The following is a 16,922-nucleotide window of genomic DNA, read 5'->3' as shown; positions in this document are numbered from 1 at the left end:
TTATTTATAAAATTTATATTAATGTCATATAAATTTTAAATAAATATTTTATTTTAATTAAATAATTTTTTTAAGTTAGTTTTTAAATTTAAGAGGAACAAGAGATTATATATTATATATTTAATGTAATATTAAATATTATATATAGATTTTAAATTTAAGTTTCTTGCTAATTTTTTAAAAAAAACAATTTGTTGCTAAGTGACCGTAGATTATATTATATGTTTAAAATGATGTTATTCTAATAAATGAGTTTAAGTTTAATTAAATTTTATTTAAATTATAAAACATATGATTTTATTATTTTTAAATAATTATTATTATAAAATATTTAAAAATATCATATTTTAATTTGTTTAATTATTTATTATTTTAAAATAATTATTATTGTAAAATATCTTTAAAATATCATATTTTGATTTTTTTTTAATTATTTATTATTTCTAAATAATTATCATGATAAAATATCTCAAAAATATCTTATTTTAATTTTTTTAATTATTTATTTTATTTTATTTAACTTTAAGTATTTAGAAATTACTGTTAAATATAAGAATATTATGTTAAATATAAGAAATATTCTCTTAAAATTAACATTTAAAAATTAAAAAGCTGTTAAAACTAATAATTTCCGTTATTTACACATTTATTATATAAAAGAGATATATATTTTTCCAAACAAACATTAAATAATAATAATAACAATAATAAATCATTGCCAAATTAATCCATGTACAAACAATCCTAATACTTTTAAATTCACATAAATATGCTTAGTACTTCACTGAAATAGGACTCCTCACAATGTGCTTTCCATCAGACCATTTCAACTCTCCAAACACATAGTCCTTAGGCCTTCCAACAATCTTAGCCTTCAAAACAATCTCAAATGTCTTCTCCTCGCCAACTCTGCTAAATTTCAAGATTGCAGGCTTGACATAAACCGAAACGCCAACTGGGGCTCTCACAAAAGCCTTGTATGTTCCTGGAGTGCCAACATTCTTAACTCTTCTAGTAATAGTCACCGGGCGCAAACCAACTCTGGGGACAGAAATTGAAGGGTAGTTGAGGTTAGTCAAGCCGAATGACTTGGGGCATCTGTAAGGTTTTCCAGCGAATAATTTAAGCGTCGTTGCGTTGTAGCCACGTGCACATAAGAAGTTCAAATAATCATCAAAATTTAAGTCGTAGACTAGTCCAGGGTGCATAGCTCGGTTAGGTTGGATATGACCTGCACCATAGGCAAAAGGTGTGGCCTTTTCCATGGTTGAGTCCAGTATTGGCTTCTTAGTCCCATCTCTAGTTTTGGCTGCAATTCAAGTGAGAGTTTTGGTGTAAATGCATGGAGTTGTTGTTGTAGAATGTTTATTATAACACAAAATTGTTATGTTTTACCAGATGTCATTATAGCTGATTTTATAGCAGCTGAACTCCAATTAGGATGAAGAGTTCTGAGAAGGCCAACAATTCCAGAAACATGAGGACATGACATGGATGTTCCTGATAGGATGTTGAATGGGACTCGACGATGATCGGATTCGACATCAGTTGGTCCTCTGGCTTCTGTGTATGCTGCAATTATGTTCACTCCAGGAGCTGTTATGTCAGGCTGCAATAACAAAATATTAAACTAAATTAAAAACACAAATAAAATATAAAAAAATTACCAACATTGGAAAATTAGTATGCAAACCTTGAGAATAGTTGGTTCAATGGTACTAGGCCCTCTAGATGAGAATGCAGCCATGGATGGAGAATGCTTAATGTCAAAGACAGTGGTTGCCTGAGCAATCTTAGCCAAAGGAAACCTGAATGAAGAAAAAGAAACATGTCAAAACAAATATCTAATTCATATTTTCCTATGATCAGAAAAGAAAAAGTTGTAGACTAGTACTTGGTTGAGTTGATGTAACTAAAGACCAAATTTCCATCGTTGTAATTGATATGAGAAGATGGGAGGAAATGTGGATCAGCAATGACATCATTTCCACTGCTGAGATCATTAGCCAAAATCATTCCTACTGCACCAGCAAGAGCAGCCTGCTGACCTTTTTCGATTCGAGCAGTGTCTCCCCTAAGACAAACTAAGATCTTCCCCTTTACCTTCTTGGGATCAAGAGTCTTAGGCTTACATAGCAAACTGCAAAAAAAAATCATGTTCTTAATTAGTGTATAAAAGTATTTAGAACTTTGTTAAAAAAAACAGTTGAGATTTAACTCACGCTTCTGAAGCATTTGCTTTGGCCAACTTAGCACCAGCTCCACTTATCAACGGATACAACTTTGAAGAAGGCAATGGTATGGAGGAAAGACTTTGACCCTGCCATACACATCGGTAGAATGTTAAAAGAATTTCAATTAAACATTTTTAAAAATTAACGAATGTTAAGAGCAAAAGAGAATAGTGATAGTGATGTTCATTCATCACTCACCTTGAGCTGCTTTTTATTTCCAAGAGTGACAAGAGCGGTGAATTCACGGTCATTCGTGCTGGCTGCAACGGTTATTAGCCACGGCGCCACATTACTAATTGACCCCGGAAAGGGTCCAGAATTGCCGGCCGAGGCAACGACAACAATGCCATTCTTAACAGCATGAAAAGAGCCAATTGCAATAGCATCTTCAAAATACTCGTCAATAGCACCGCCGAGAGAGACGGAGAGCACATTAACTCCATCAGCTATTGCAGCCTCAAACCCTGCCAGAATGTCGGCGTCAAAGCACATTTCTCCTTCCCAGCATACCTTGTATGCAGCCACGCGTGCCATTGGAGAACCGCCCTTGGCTGTGCCATTGCCATTGTTAAACACATTTGCTCCGGGAACAAAGCTACCTCCCGCAGTCGATAGGGTGTGGCTGCCATGGCCTCCATCGTCTCGAGGGCTGTGCATGGTTTTGTTGAGTTCCGGGGTTATGGTACGATTGACAAGCATGAGAAACGTAGAGTAACCTTTGTTAAAGTACCTTGCTCCTATAAGCTTCCTGTAAAATGTGAATTTTTTAAAAAATTGTATATAATCTCTTGTGATGTAATAATTATTATTTGTTTAAATATATTGATAAATAAATTTTTAATATTACGAGAGCAAACTTCACTTGTTATTAGCAAAATGGTTCATAATATAGTATGTTGTGATATAATTTTTTTTTAAAAATAATTTCTATGAAGGTAAAAGAAGAGTGCTTGTTTAGCCTTGAAAAGTGTATATATTAACATTTGTGTGTGTTTTCATAAATTTATATAAATATTTCACCAATTAAAATGACTCGTATCACTTTTCCATAATAGAAAAATACAACTATGCTATAAAATAATATGCCCATGCTAACATTAGTCTTAAAACCATGTCACCTACAGTTTTTTTTCCTTTTTCTGTGACGAAAACAAACTGCAATAAAGTTTAAAATTTGGTGCCAAAAATAGTAGTATGAAAAAACAAAGAGAATAAACCTGTTACAACGAAATCCATCTTTAACATCATCTTGACATATTCCTTTCCACCTAGATGGAATGGGTCCAATCCCTCTATCACTAAAACTCTTTGATTCTGGCCAAGAACCTACCAAAATTTCATACAAATAGTACTCAAAAAGTTATAACCATTTCATGGACTTTCAAAAAACTCAATAGATTATGTATAACTTACCAGTGTCAAGGTTTCCAATAATTGTATTTTGACCATACCGAGCCTTTTTCCAAATCGAACTCTTAGGAATAACTCCATTTCTCTCCAAACCAAGGAAATCCCATGTATGAGTTGTGTGTAGTTTCTTTGGCTTGCTTTCGAAAACCGATAATACGTTTGGATGCTCTATTTTAGGAGAATGAGAACAAAGTTGTTAGACAACAAAAAAAAAACAGAGGAAACCAGAGGAAAACAGAGTAAGATTCTCACTTGCAATCTCAGAGGCTTCTGCCTCGTCAAAGACTGCAGCAAATCCATTAATGTATCTGTTGTACGAGTACAACATGGATTCTTTCGCCTTCTCCTCGCTGCGTAAAAATTCGATCGAAAAAGTTTTAGAGAAGAGAAAAACAACACCAAAAAACAGAGAAAAAGAGTAAGTTTTTGTCTCAAAACCAATTACCTTCCCATGTATGATCCGAGCAAGCTGTAATGTGAAGATGTGGCGCTTTCGAGATCAGCCGAGGTAGGGTTCGGGCCATGCGAATGTGCTCCCATGTAGACAATGTAAGGCTGCAGAAACAAACATCAAAGACAGTTAGAGAGTTCTAAGTGTATTGAAAAGAAAGAGAAAATGGTGTTTGTGCTTTGCTTGCCTTTTGAATGGCTTCGGTTGGTGAGTGAAACAGAGAGAAAAGAAGTAAAACTGAGACAAGAAGTAGAGAAGAAACTACACAATGTCCCATGGCTTTGATTTCTTTTTCTCTGTATCAATCAGAGAAAAAACAAAGTGTTTTTCTTGGCTTGAAGAGTATATGCTGCGGTTGCCCCTGTTTTAAAAGCTTGATTTTGGCTATTTTAGGAAGCAAAATATTATTTTGAATAACTGCATGTTGTGATCTTTTTCTACCATTATTACTATAAGAAACCTATAAATGAGCCAGAGTGGTTTCCTTTGTCTTCATTTTTTTTAAATAATAATAGTAATGACAATTCATTTTGGTCAACTTAACAAATTTTCATACAGGTCATAAATGGTGAAACAAAAATCTGTAGTAACATTTGTCCTTGCTTGATTTTATCCCTAAATTATTGGCCTGGAAATTGAAGGCTCTAATCATTTCTTAAAAAAGGTCTCTTACCAAAATGGATGATGTGCCATTTTGGATTAATGACTATTTTGATTATGCATTTTGGCCACTTTTCTGTCCAAGATTTTTTATTTCTTTTTTTATGTTGCCTATTGATTTGACTTGGAATTTCTGTATATTTGCTTCTATTATATATAACTATGATCCAATATTTAGAATTTAGAGCATGTGAAAAAAAAAATATATATATATATATAATATGTGGGAAAATACCCCATTCATAGTGATATCTACCCCTTTCATTAGTGTAATAAATCTAATAATCAATTTAAATGATTTCAAAATAAGTTATTTTGTTGTTTATATGTATCATGTGATGGTAAAATTTAAGAACAAAAAATAAAATAAATAATATTTAAAGTTAAACTTATAGATTTTATTTATATGCATACTCACTTCTAGTAAAGCTTAAAATATTTACAACATATATTCGAATATAAATTTATGTTTAGAAAAATATTATTGTCTAAGGCCAAAAGAAATTAAGACCTAATAAAAACCATTCATTGAATATTATAGTAAGTATATTAAAAAAATTTGTCAAAAAAGAAAGTGTGTTCGAAATTCCAATTACAAAAGAAATATATTAATAAGAAAAAGAATAATATAAAAAAAGGAAAAAAAAATATATTTAAAAGTCTTATTCTATATAGATAGAGATATTTTGATAGAGAAAAATAAATAATTAATGATTGTCAATATTATTCATGTAAAATAAATAAATTGAAATGTATGACACCTTAACTTCCAACCAAAGATATAATATGTATAAGGGGAAATGCATTATTCAAATGGTGACACATAAGGCATATATCAAGATAATTTAAATTAGGCCAAAAAATCAATATGATAAAAAGAAAATAGGAAGAATTCATAAGTAAATCCCACAAAATACGGACTAATTTTTATATAAAAATAGGTATTTAAAAAAACAAAATAATATGTTATAATTGTGTACGTTTGTAGCTGTAACCAATAATAGTTTTATATAAATATATACATATATTGTATATGGAAATAATAAATTAACAAAAATAAGGGTGATTATATTTGCCCCTCAAAATTTGATATTTATTCTTATCAACTTATGCTCACATTTTTCTAAAAAAAAATTTTCATTTTCATATTCTAAACAATATATATTTTAAATATTTAAATAAAATAAAAATTTTAACAAAAAATATATATATAAATTTGTCAAAAAGAAAGAGTTTTTTCAAATATATTTTTTAAGTGCAAATATAATGCTCCAAAAATTATTATTTTGTCAAGACTAAAGTTAAAAATAATTATAAGTTTTAATAAGAATTTTTAAGAGCAATGTCTCCTAATATTTTTTCTCTCTACCACACAATTATACATAATGAGACATCCTTGCAAAATAAACACAAATCTCTATGTCATACACGCTTCTATATATAAAGAGATTATATATATATAGTCTTTGATAATAGATGGAACAACAAAGGGTTTTAATATTAAAAAAAAAACATTTAATGAAAAGTATATAAAAATTCATATGTAGTAAGAATGCACATTCTTGAATTTACAATTTTCTAGTAATCACAACAATTTCTGTGTAAAATTGTTGTATACAGATTATCTTCAATCCTAATACTTATTACATTCACATAAATCAGCTTAGAACTTCACTGTAATAGGACTCCTCACAATGTGCTTTCCATCAGACCATTTCAACTCTCCAAACACATACTCCTTAGGCCTTCCAACAATCTTAGCCTTCAAAACAATCTCAAATGTCTTCTCCTCGCCAACTCTGCTGAATTTCAAGATTGCAGGCTTGACATAAACCGAAACGCCAACTGGGGCTCTCACAAACGCCTTGTATGTTCCCGGCGAGCCAACGTTCTTAACTCTTCTAGTAATAGTCACCGGTCGAGAACCAACTCTGGGGACTGAAATCGAAGGGTAGTTGAGGTTGAACAAGCTGAATGACTTGGGACATCTGTAAGGTTTTCCAGTGAATATCTTAAGCGTTGTTTCATTGTAACCACGAGCACATAGGAAGTTCAAATAATCATCAAAAGTTATGTCGTAGACAAGTCCAGGGTCCATAGCTCGGTTAGGTTGGATATGACCTGCACCATAGGCAAAAGGTGTGGCCTTTTCCATGGTTGAATCCAAAATAGGCTTTCTAGTCCTGTCTCTAGTTTTGGCTGCAATTCAAGTGAGAATTTTAGCATGAATACATGGAGTTGTTGTAGAATGTTTATTATAACACATAATGATTATGCTTTACCAGATGTCATTATAGCTGATTTTATAGCAGCTGAACTCCAATCTGGATGAAGTGTTTTGAGAAGGCCAACAATTCCAGAAACATGAGGGCATGACATAGAAGTTCCTGATTGGACGTTGAATGGGACTCGGCGATGATCGGATTCAACATCAGTTGGTCCTCTGGCTTCTGTGTATGCAGCAATGATGTTCACTCCAGGAGCTGTTATGTCAGGCTGCAAAAAAAAATATTAAAAACTCAATTTTTTGTTTTAAAAAAAAATCCCATCATTGAAAAATTAGTATGCAAACCTTGAGGATAGTTGGTTCGATGGAATTAGGCCCTCTAGATGAAAATGCAGCCATAGACGGAGATTGCTTCACATCAAAGACAGTCGTTGCTTGAGCAATGTAAGCCATAGGAAACCTGAATGAAGAAAAAAGTGACATGTCAAAACAAATATCTAAAACTTCTTTTCTTATGATCAGAAAAGGAAAAGTTGCAGACTAGTACTTGGTTGAGTTGATGTAACTAAAGACCAAATTTCCATTGTTGTAATTGATATGAGAAGCTGGAAGGAAATGTGGATCAGCAATAACATCATTTCCACTGCTAAGATCATTTACCAAAATCATTCCAACTGCACCAGCAAGAGCAGCCTGTTGACCCTTTTCGATTCGAGCAGTATCTCCCCTAAGACAGACTAAGATCTTCCCCTTCACCTTCTTGGGATCAAGAGTCTTAGGCTTACATAGCAAACTGCAATAAAATTATTACCTTTATTAGTGTATAAAAGTATAGATATTTTTTTTAACAAACTTTTAGATTTTACTCACGCTTCTGAAGACTTCGCTTTGGCCAACTTAGCACCAGCTCCACTTATCAATGGATACAACTTTGGAGATGGCAAAGGTATGGAGGAAAGACTTTGACCCTGCCATACACATTGGTTGAAGTTGAAGAGAATTTAAATTAGATATGGGAATTTAAAATATTTATTGAAAAATATTGTATTTTTTTTCTCTTATTTTGAAAAATATGGTAAGGTTACACATTGGTTAAATGTTGCTTTGTATTTACAAAAGTTTTGCGACAAACACACGTAAGATGCAAACATGAAATAACCTCTAAACCTTAAGAATCATTCTTGAATGTTAAAGCAAAAAAGCATAGTAAGAGTGAGACTCATCACTCACCTTGAGGTGCTTTCCATTTCCAAGAGAGACAAAAGCGGTGAATTCGCGGTCAATGGTGCTCGCTCCAACAGTTATCAACCATGGTGCCACATTAGAAACTGACTCCAAAGAGGGCCCTTCATTGCCGGCTGAGGCAATCACAACAATGCCTTGCTTAACAGCATGAAAAGAGCCAATTGCAACGGCATCTTCAAAAAACTCGACAGGTGCACCACCGAGAGAGACCGAGAGCACATCAACTCCATCAGCTATCGCAGCCTCAAAGCCCGCCAGAATGTCTGCATCAAAGCACATTTCTCCTCCCCAGCATACCTTGTACGCAGCCACGCGTGCCTTTGGAGAGCCGCCCTTGGCTGTGCCATTGCCATTGCTAAACACATTTGCTCCGGGAACAAAGCTGCCTCCCGCCGTGGATAGGGTGTGGCTGCCATGGCCCCCATGGTCTCGAGGAGTGTACATGGTTTTGTTGAGTTCAGGGGTTATAGTTTGGTTGGCAGCCTTGAGAAACATAGAGTAGCCTTTGTTAAAGTACCTTGCTCCTATAAGCTTCCTGTACACACACACACACACACACATATATATATATTGTTTTAAAAAATTTGTCTACAATCTGTAGGAATGTAATAACTAATATTTGTCTAAATGTTTAAATAAATAAAAAAATTAATATAATGAAAGCACTCTTCAGTTGTAAGATTTTTTATTAACGAAGTGGTTTGGTACGTAAAGTTAAAAATAATTATTTGATTTTTCTTAAGAAAAGGAGAATATAATAGTTATGTTGTGATTAAAAAAGTCCAAATGATTTCTAGAAATATAAAAAGTAGTGGTTAGTGATGAAAGATATATATGTATACAGGATTTTTGTTTGCTATGGGTTAGAAAATAGTTTGTTCTCAACCTTGAATAGTTTTTCGTACGATTTTTTTTTTTTTATAGCCGTGTTTATTCTAGTTATTTAGAAAATACTACAAATTTTCAGAAAATTCCAAATAATTTACACAGCCAAAAACAATATGCAAACATATCATTACACACGTGGCTAGTTTTTTATACCGTAAATTATTGTAAATTTTCAAAAATTTACAAAATGTTCTAATTATTTACGATATACATGATAAAAAAAATTGCTCTGAAAATTATTCCTAGTATAAAAACACAAAAGAGGTACACCTATCTCTTTTTCAAGACCCTACAATAAAAACACCCTATGTATATTTATATTCTTGTGTATATCTGTAAATTATATAAATATTTAAATAATAAAAATTAATGACATCACTTTTCCGTTATAGAAAATTACAAGTATGCTATAAAATAAGTATATCTTCATACTTTTCCATTCCCATGCTAACATTACGTAGTCTTAAAACTATGTCAGCTACACATTCTTTCTTCTTTTGTTTATGACCAAAACAAACTGCAACTGCAATAGAAGTCAAGAATTTGGTACCAAAAATAGAAGAATGAAAAAAACAAAGAGAATGAACCTGTTACAACGAAATCCATCTTTGACATCATCTTGACAGATTCCTTTCCACTTCGATGGGATGGGTCCAATCCCTCCATCACTAAAGCTCTTCGATTCTGGCCAAGCACCTATCAAAATTTCATGCAAAAAGTTACAAACATTTCATGGGGTTTCACAATACTAAGTTGAGATACTTACCAGTGTCGAGGTTTCCAATAATTGTATTTTCACCAAACCGCGCCTTTTTCCAAATCGAAGTCTTTGGAATAGCCCCATTTTCCTCCAAACCAAGGAAATCCCATGAATGGGTTGTGTGTAGTTTCTTCGGTTTGCTTTCGAAAACCGATATTACGTTTGGATGCTCTGTATTAGGAGAATAAGAAACTTAAGTAATTAGACACCCGAAGATAAAGAAAAAAAATAGAGAAAACAGGGGAAAACAGAGTAAGATTCTCACTTGCAATCTCAGAGGCTTCTGCCTCGTCAAGGACTGCAGCAAAACCATTGATGTATCTATTATACGAGTACAACATGGATTCTTTCGCCTTTTCCTCACTGCGTAAAATTGGATCGAAAAAATTTCAGAGAACATGCAAAACAATTCATAAAAACAGAAGTGTTGTTATTTGACACCTTAAGGTGTCAAATACCACTTGAGGTGACACTATGTAGTTGATAGCGATATCTCATAATATTTATTAAATTCAAATGTGTGGAATCTGATATTGGATTGCACCAACAGCGGTACGCCACCCTTTTGTGGTGTTGGGCACGAGTGGTGTCTCCTAGCAATTCTCTAAAAACATAGAAGAAAAAGAAGAAGAGAAGTTTTTGTATCATATCCAAGTACCTTCCCATGTAAGATCCGAGCAAGTTGTAATGAAAAGATGTGGCGCTTTCGAAATCAGCTAAGGTAGGATTCGGGCCATGGGAATGTGCTCCCATGTAGACAATGTAAGGCTGCATAATCATCAAAAACAGTGAAGAGTTTTGAGTATAGAGAAAAGAAAAGAAAATGAAAATGAAAGAGAAAATAGTTTAGGGAAATTCTAGGTGCACCCCAAAAATAGGGTGTATGGTGCACACCATTCGTGTTTTCGGTATACTTAGATGATTTTTGGCACAATTTTTTTTATGATTTGTACATTGTAGTTATTTAAAAGATCCTATAAATTTTTAGAAAATTTCGAATGATTTAAAGTGTCGAAAACAGAGTTTAAATGTGTTATTTTCCACACGTATAAAAAAAATAGTCACACGTTCAATAAACTATTTTAATTTTGTTTTTAGCATTGTAAGTTATTGGGAATTTTTCGAAAAATTTGCACTATATTCTAAATAATTACAATATACAATGTCATAGAAAAAATTGCGCCAAAAAGCATCCAGGTATTGAAAACTTGATGGGGTGTACAGTGCAGCCCTTTTTGGGGGGTGCATACCATATAATTTCCCAATGTCTATGCTTTACTTGCCTTTTGAATGGCTTCGGTTGGTGAGTGAAACAAAGAGAAAAGAAGTAAAATTTGAACAAGAAGAAGAGAAGAAACTACACAATGTCCCATGGCTTTCATTTCTTTTTCTCTGTGTCAAAGAAAAAACAATGTGATTGTTTTCTTTTTTTTTTTGCTTTAAAAGTAGGCTGTGGTTTCCCCTGTTTTTAAAGCTTGATTTTGGCTATAATTGGAAGCAATATATTATTATGAATAACTGCATGTTGTGATCTTTATCTCCCATTATTACTAAAAGAAAGTAAGAAACCTATAAATGAGCCAGGGCAGTTTTTTTGTCTTTATTTTTTTTAAATAATAATAGTAATGACAATTCGTTTTGGTCAACTTAACAAATTTCCATAGAGGTCATAAACGATAAAACAAAAATCTGTTGTAACATTTGTCTTTGCTTAATTTCATTTCAAAATTCAAAGCATCGATTTTGAATATATATATATATATACTAATCCTCCCTTAATAAAGTTATCTTATAAAAATGGATAATGTAATATTTTGGATTAATGATTATTTTGATTATGCATTTGGTCATTTTTCTGTCTATTTTTTTTTCTTTTTTTGGTTGAACTTTGATTTGAATTAGAATAGTTTTTCCTCCTATTACGATACAAGGGTTTAGACTATAGATATAATAACAAAAAAAGGAAATACTCAATATTTTATACTTATTACAATTAAATATCTAATATTTTATTTTTACGGTAAAAATAAACAATGATCAATATATTGTAAAGATAAATACCTATTTTTTTCTTAACGGCAAAAATACATAAAGTTGCCAAAACATTGCATGTTAGAGATGTTAAACATGTTGATTAAGCTGACATTGTCACTCTGCAATCGGTCAATTTCATAATTTTTTTTAAAAAACATTTTAAATTAGAAAAATGAATTAAAAATACATTTTAAATTAATTCAAATTTTAAAAATACATATATTGAGGACAAAAATACCAAAATTACGGAATGATACATATTTGGTGAGTCAACACATAACAACTTCAATAGATGAGGTACTAATAAAAGCAATGTTTTAGTAACTTTAGGTATTTTTGCTGCAATGAAAAAAAATTAAGTATTTATCTTTAACATATATTGAACATTGTGTATTGTTGCCGTAAAAATAAAAGATTAGGTATATAACTCTAACAAGTGTGAAATATTCGGTATTTATGTAATAATCCAAAAATAGTTTTTGATGATTTAGAACTTAAAGTTCAATTTAGACATTAATATATGCATTTCAAACAGATCTAGGTAAGCTTTTTTTTTTTAGTTTTTTTGCATTTTTCTTTTAGTTTTTTTGCAATTTTTTTAAATTTGAAATATTAAAATTTGCAGAAAACCCGATGTGCCTCAATACACCTCAATGTACATCGATGCCCAGCTCGATGGACCCTTAAAATTCATGATTTTAATGTAAAAAAATGGTCTGCCTTGATGAATAATAATATAACTATATACATATGAATTATATATATCATAACAGGAAATTCAAAAATATATATATATATATTATAAGATGTGTCAAGAATAAAAAAAAAATATTGACATTTCATTTAATTCATGGAAGTTTTATTTCTGCATGAAATTTCCACCATCAAACAATCTTTTTTTCCCAATAGGACAGAAAAGGATGTAATAATTTATGGACAAAGGCCATTATGAACTATACCAATGTACACAATCTCCTATCCAACTATTTTGACACACTTTTCTTTTCTTGCTAGTACTTCACCACAATAGGACTCCTCACATTGTGCTTCCCATCTGACCATTTCAACTCCCCAAACACATAATCCTTAGGCTTTCCAACAACCTCAGCCTTCAAAACAATCTCAAATGTCTTCTCCTCACCAACTTTGCTGAAATTCAAGACTGCAGGCTTGACATAAGCCGAAACACCAGCTGGGGCTCGCACGAATGCCCTGTATGTTCCTGGCGCGCCAACATTCTTAACTCTTCTAGTAACAATCACTGGCCGAGATCCAACACTAGCGACCGAAATTGAAGGGTAGTTGAAGTTTAACAAACTTGTTGACTTGGGACATCTGTATGGATTGGTGGAGAAGATTTTAAGTACTGTTCCATTGTAGCCACGGGCGCATAAGAAGTTCAAGTAATCATCAGTGTTCAAGTCATAAACGAGTCCAGGGTCCATAGCTCGGTTTGGTTGGATATGGCCTGCACCATAGGCAAAAGGTGTTGCCTTTTCCATGGTTGAGTCAAGCATTGGCTGCTTTTTGTCATCTCTTGTTCTTGCTGCAAGAAAAGAATGAATATTGAAGTAAATAAAATTCTTTAGAATTCAGAACGAGGGAAAATAGCTAAGTAATTTGAGATTGTTGTTTACCAGAAGTCATGATAGCTGATCTAATAGCAGCAGAGCTCCAATCTGGATGGAGGGTTTTTAGAAGACCAACAACACCAGCAACATGAGGGCATGACATGGAAGTTCCTGACTCGACATTGAATGGGACTCGACGCTTGTCTATTTCTACCTCAGTTGGACCAGTTGCTTCTGTGTATGCAGCAATGATGTTCACTCCTGGGGCTGTAATATCAGGCTGCAACAAAAAAATAACAGGGAAAAAATAAGTTAACAATGTGTTCATAAAACCTATCTTAAACAAGAAAAATGAGTATGCAGAGACCTTGAGGAGAGATGGCTCAATACTATTGGGGCCTCTAGATGAGAATGCAGCCATGAATGGAGCTGGTTTTATGTTAAGTACAGTCTTTGCGCGAGTAAGATAAGCCATAGGAGACTTGGTAGAGTTGATGTAGTTTAGAACCAAATTTCCATCCGAGTATTTGATATGAGAAGCAGGGAGAAAATGTGGATCAGCAATGATTTCATTTCCACTGCTGAGGTCATTAGCCAAAATCATCCCAACCGCACCAGCAAGAGCAGCCACTTCACCCTTTTCGATTCTTGCACTTTCTCCCCTAAGGCATACCAAGATCTTCCCTTTCACCTTTGCTGGGTCAAGAGTTTTAGGCATACATAGCAGCCTGCAAAGAAAAAAAAAAGCATGTCAAACATTTTCGAGTCATGTCAAAGAAAAGAAAGGAAAACAATTTTATTTTAAACTCACGCGTTAGAAGCTGATGCATTCGCTAATTTAGCACCAGCACCACTAATCAAAGGATAGAATTTTTGAACTGGCAAAGCATAGGCAGAAAGGCTTTCGCCCTTGATGTGTCTTTTGGTCCCCAGAGAAACATAAGCGCTGAATTCTCTGTCAACTGTGCTTGCTCCAACTGTTAACATCCATGGAGCAACATTTGAAACGGAGGCTGGAAGTGGTCCTGAATTTCCAGCTGAGACAACAACAGTAATGCCATTCTTAGCAGCATGGAAAGCACCAACGGCGATACCATCTTCAAAAAATTCAGTAGTACCACCACCAAGTGAGACTGAAAGCACATCAACCCCATCAGCAATTGCAGCCTCAAAGGCAGCCATAATGTCCGAGTCAAAGCACTCATTGCCATCAACTGGTGTCCAGCACACCTTGTATGCAGCCACCCGAGCTTTCGGGGATCCACCCTTTGCAGTGCCATTTCCATTGCCGAAAACATTTGCACCTGGAACAAAGTTACCAGCAGCTGTTGAAAGGGTGTGGGTGCCATGGCCACCATGGTCTCGAACAGTGAATAGAGTGGAGTTTTGTCTAAGGGAGAAGGTGATGTTTTGAGTCTTAAGATAGGAAGTATATCCTTTATTAAAGTACCTTGCTCCTATAAGCTTCCTAAAAGAAAAAAGTTATGGTAATATTAAGGCAAATAACTATAGGATAATATAAGAAAAGATAGGGAAAAAAAATGCAGATACTAGAAAATTAATAATATGGAATTATATACTATTCAAAAACAGTACGTCAACTTTCTAAAACTTAAGCATTTGGGCCATAGTTTTCTTTTCAAACTTTGTAATAAAGTAAAATTTTTACTTCTTTTAAAAGTCACTTTTCTTTTCTATTATGGATGATGTTCTACCACAAATTGTATAACGCCCTGGACAAACTGCAGTATTAAGTGGTCAAAAAGTTATGAAAAGACGAGGAAAAAAGGAATTTTCTACTAAAAATAGTAAGACAAAACAAAGAAAAGTGGATGAGAAGATGGACCTGTTGCAGCGAAATCCATCGTTGACACCGCGCTGACAGATCCCACGCCATCTCGATGGAATGGGTCCAATCCCTTCATCACTAAAGCTCTTCGATTCAGGCCAAACACCTACCATAATTTCATAGCATAATGTTACAATAGCAATCAAAGTTTTAACAAATTACAAAACATGAATAGTCATTTTTTATAGCAGATGGTAACAACTATGACCCAAATGAGAATATTAGTGGAACTTCAATGGAAAATGAGTATTTTATTGTTTACTCTTACATAGGTCAAAAACTATGGTTCAGCTTTTTTTTAAACTTAGAAGTGGAAAGGTCAAAATATGGATTTGGGCAATAAGATATTGTGCTATTGGGTTGGCAGAAAGTCAAAATAAAAAAAATGATTAAATCACTTTCAAGTATGCACTTAAGCGTAAGCTTTTTAAGAAAAATTAGATAATAATGATTTCATGTAATGTGGATTCAGTTCACAATCAAAAAGAGAAATAAATTGTCAAAGTAAACTTTATGTGATTCATTCAAAGAATCATGAAAGCCACAAAACATGAATCCGTACAACTAAACAAAATCATGCAGCACTCGAACAATATCGAAAAGCTGAGAAACTAACCAGTGTCGAGGTTTCCAATAATGGTATCTTCGCCGAACCGAGCTCTGCTCCATAGGGAATCCTTAGAGATGACACCATTTCTTTCCAATCTAAGAAAATCCCATGTGTGAGTGGTGTGAAGATGCTTGGCTTTGTTCAAGAAAACCGATACCACATTCGGATGCTCTAATGTTGGGGAAAGAAAACCAAATGTCAAAACCAAGACACCGAAACAGAGTAGAAAAACAGAGCAAATACAAGATTCTTACTTGCAATCTCAGAAGCTTCTGCCTCATCCATGACCGCAGCAAAGCCGTTGATATATCGATTGTACGAGTAAAAAATGGCGTCTTTCGCCTTCTCCTCGCTGCACGAAAATTCAAACAGAAAACAAGTAGAGATTTTCATTGTTCATTGCATGAGAGAAAAACCAAAACAGAGAAGACAACAACAAAACAATTCGAGTACCTTCCCAAGTATGTTCCGAGCAAACTGTAATGTGAATTAGTAGCAGTATCGAGATCGAGCGTGGTGGGGTTCGGACCATGCGAATGTGTTCCCAAATAGACAATGTAAGACTGCAAACATAAGAGAATTCAAAGCAAAAGACATTAGCAAGAAAGAATGAGTTGAATACAAAGAGAAGAAGGTGACCGAAAATGGTGTGTGTAAACGCTTGCCTGTTTGATGGCTTCGGTCGAAAATTGAAACAGAGACGAGAGAAGAAGAAATGAGATAACAGAAAAAGAAGAAGAAGAAGAAAGCACAAGATGTGCCATGGCTTTCTTGGGGTTTGATATCTCTTTCCTCTCTCTCTCTCTCTCTGTTTCAATCCTCTGTTTTTTGGTATGCAGAGGAGGCTGCGGTTTCCCCTGTTTTTAAAGGCTCTGTTTTGACTATTTTTGGAACCAAATATTTTCAGTGTAACGGTATGTTTTGATCTTTTTTTACATTTTGACACAAATCAGTTATTTTTTATAATCAATAGAAAAATAATC

General features: G+C 33.5%; 2 protein-coding genes across 2 annotated transcripts; both read right to left on the bottom strand.

Moving 5' to 3' along the window:
* Positions 1 to 773: 773 nt before the first annotated feature.
* On the bottom strand, positions 774 to 4,372 carry LOC133783421 (subtilisin-like protease SBT5.4). The gene is made up of 11 exons (XM_062223047.1): positions 4,283 to 4,372; positions 4,090 to 4,199; positions 3,897 to 3,994; positions 3,648 to 3,812; positions 3,452 to 3,560; positions 2,433 to 2,982; positions 2,223 to 2,320; positions 1,895 to 2,140; positions 1,694 to 1,808; positions 1,396 to 1,609; positions 774 to 1,309 (listed from the first exon to the last, which is right to left on the bottom strand). Exons 1-11 carry the CDS (start codon positions 4,370 to 4,372, stop codon positions 774 to 776), a joined length of 2,331 nt encoding a protein of 776 aa, XP_062079031.1.
* A 2,046-nt stretch (positions 4,373 to 6,418) lies between these two features.
* LOC133786122 (uncharacterized) lies at positions 6,419 to 16,703 on the bottom strand. Its single transcript, XM_062225337.1, has 20 exons — positions 16,605 to 16,703; positions 16,393 to 16,502; positions 16,194 to 16,291; positions 15,946 to 16,110; positions 15,327 to 15,435; positions 14,292 to 14,948; positions 13,848 to 14,208; positions 13,547 to 13,760; positions 12,927 to 13,455; positions 11,159 to 11,267; positions 10,534 to 10,643; positions 10,141 to 10,238; positions 9,882 to 10,046; positions 9,703 to 9,811; positions 8,213 to 8,762; positions 7,853 to 7,950; positions 7,530 to 7,775; positions 7,328 to 7,442; positions 7,038 to 7,251; positions 6,419 to 6,954 (listed from the first exon to the last, which is right to left on the bottom strand). Exons 1-20 carry the CDS (start codon positions 16,701 to 16,703, stop codon positions 6,419 to 6,421), a joined length of 4,692 nt encoding a protein of 1,563 aa, XP_062081321.1.
* Positions 16,704 to 16,922: the final 219 nt, after the last annotated feature.

The sequence above is a fragment of the Humulus lupulus genome, chromosome 6, assembly GCF_963169125.1.
Source record: "Humulus lupulus chromosome 6, drHumLupu1.1, whole genome shotgun sequence".
In the NCBI taxonomy this organism is placed as follows: domain Eukaryota; kingdom Viridiplantae; phylum Streptophyta; class Magnoliopsida; order Rosales; family Cannabaceae; genus Humulus; species Humulus lupulus.
Note: the sequence above shows the minus strand (reverse complement) of the source record. Positions and strands in the feature narration are given on the sequence as shown.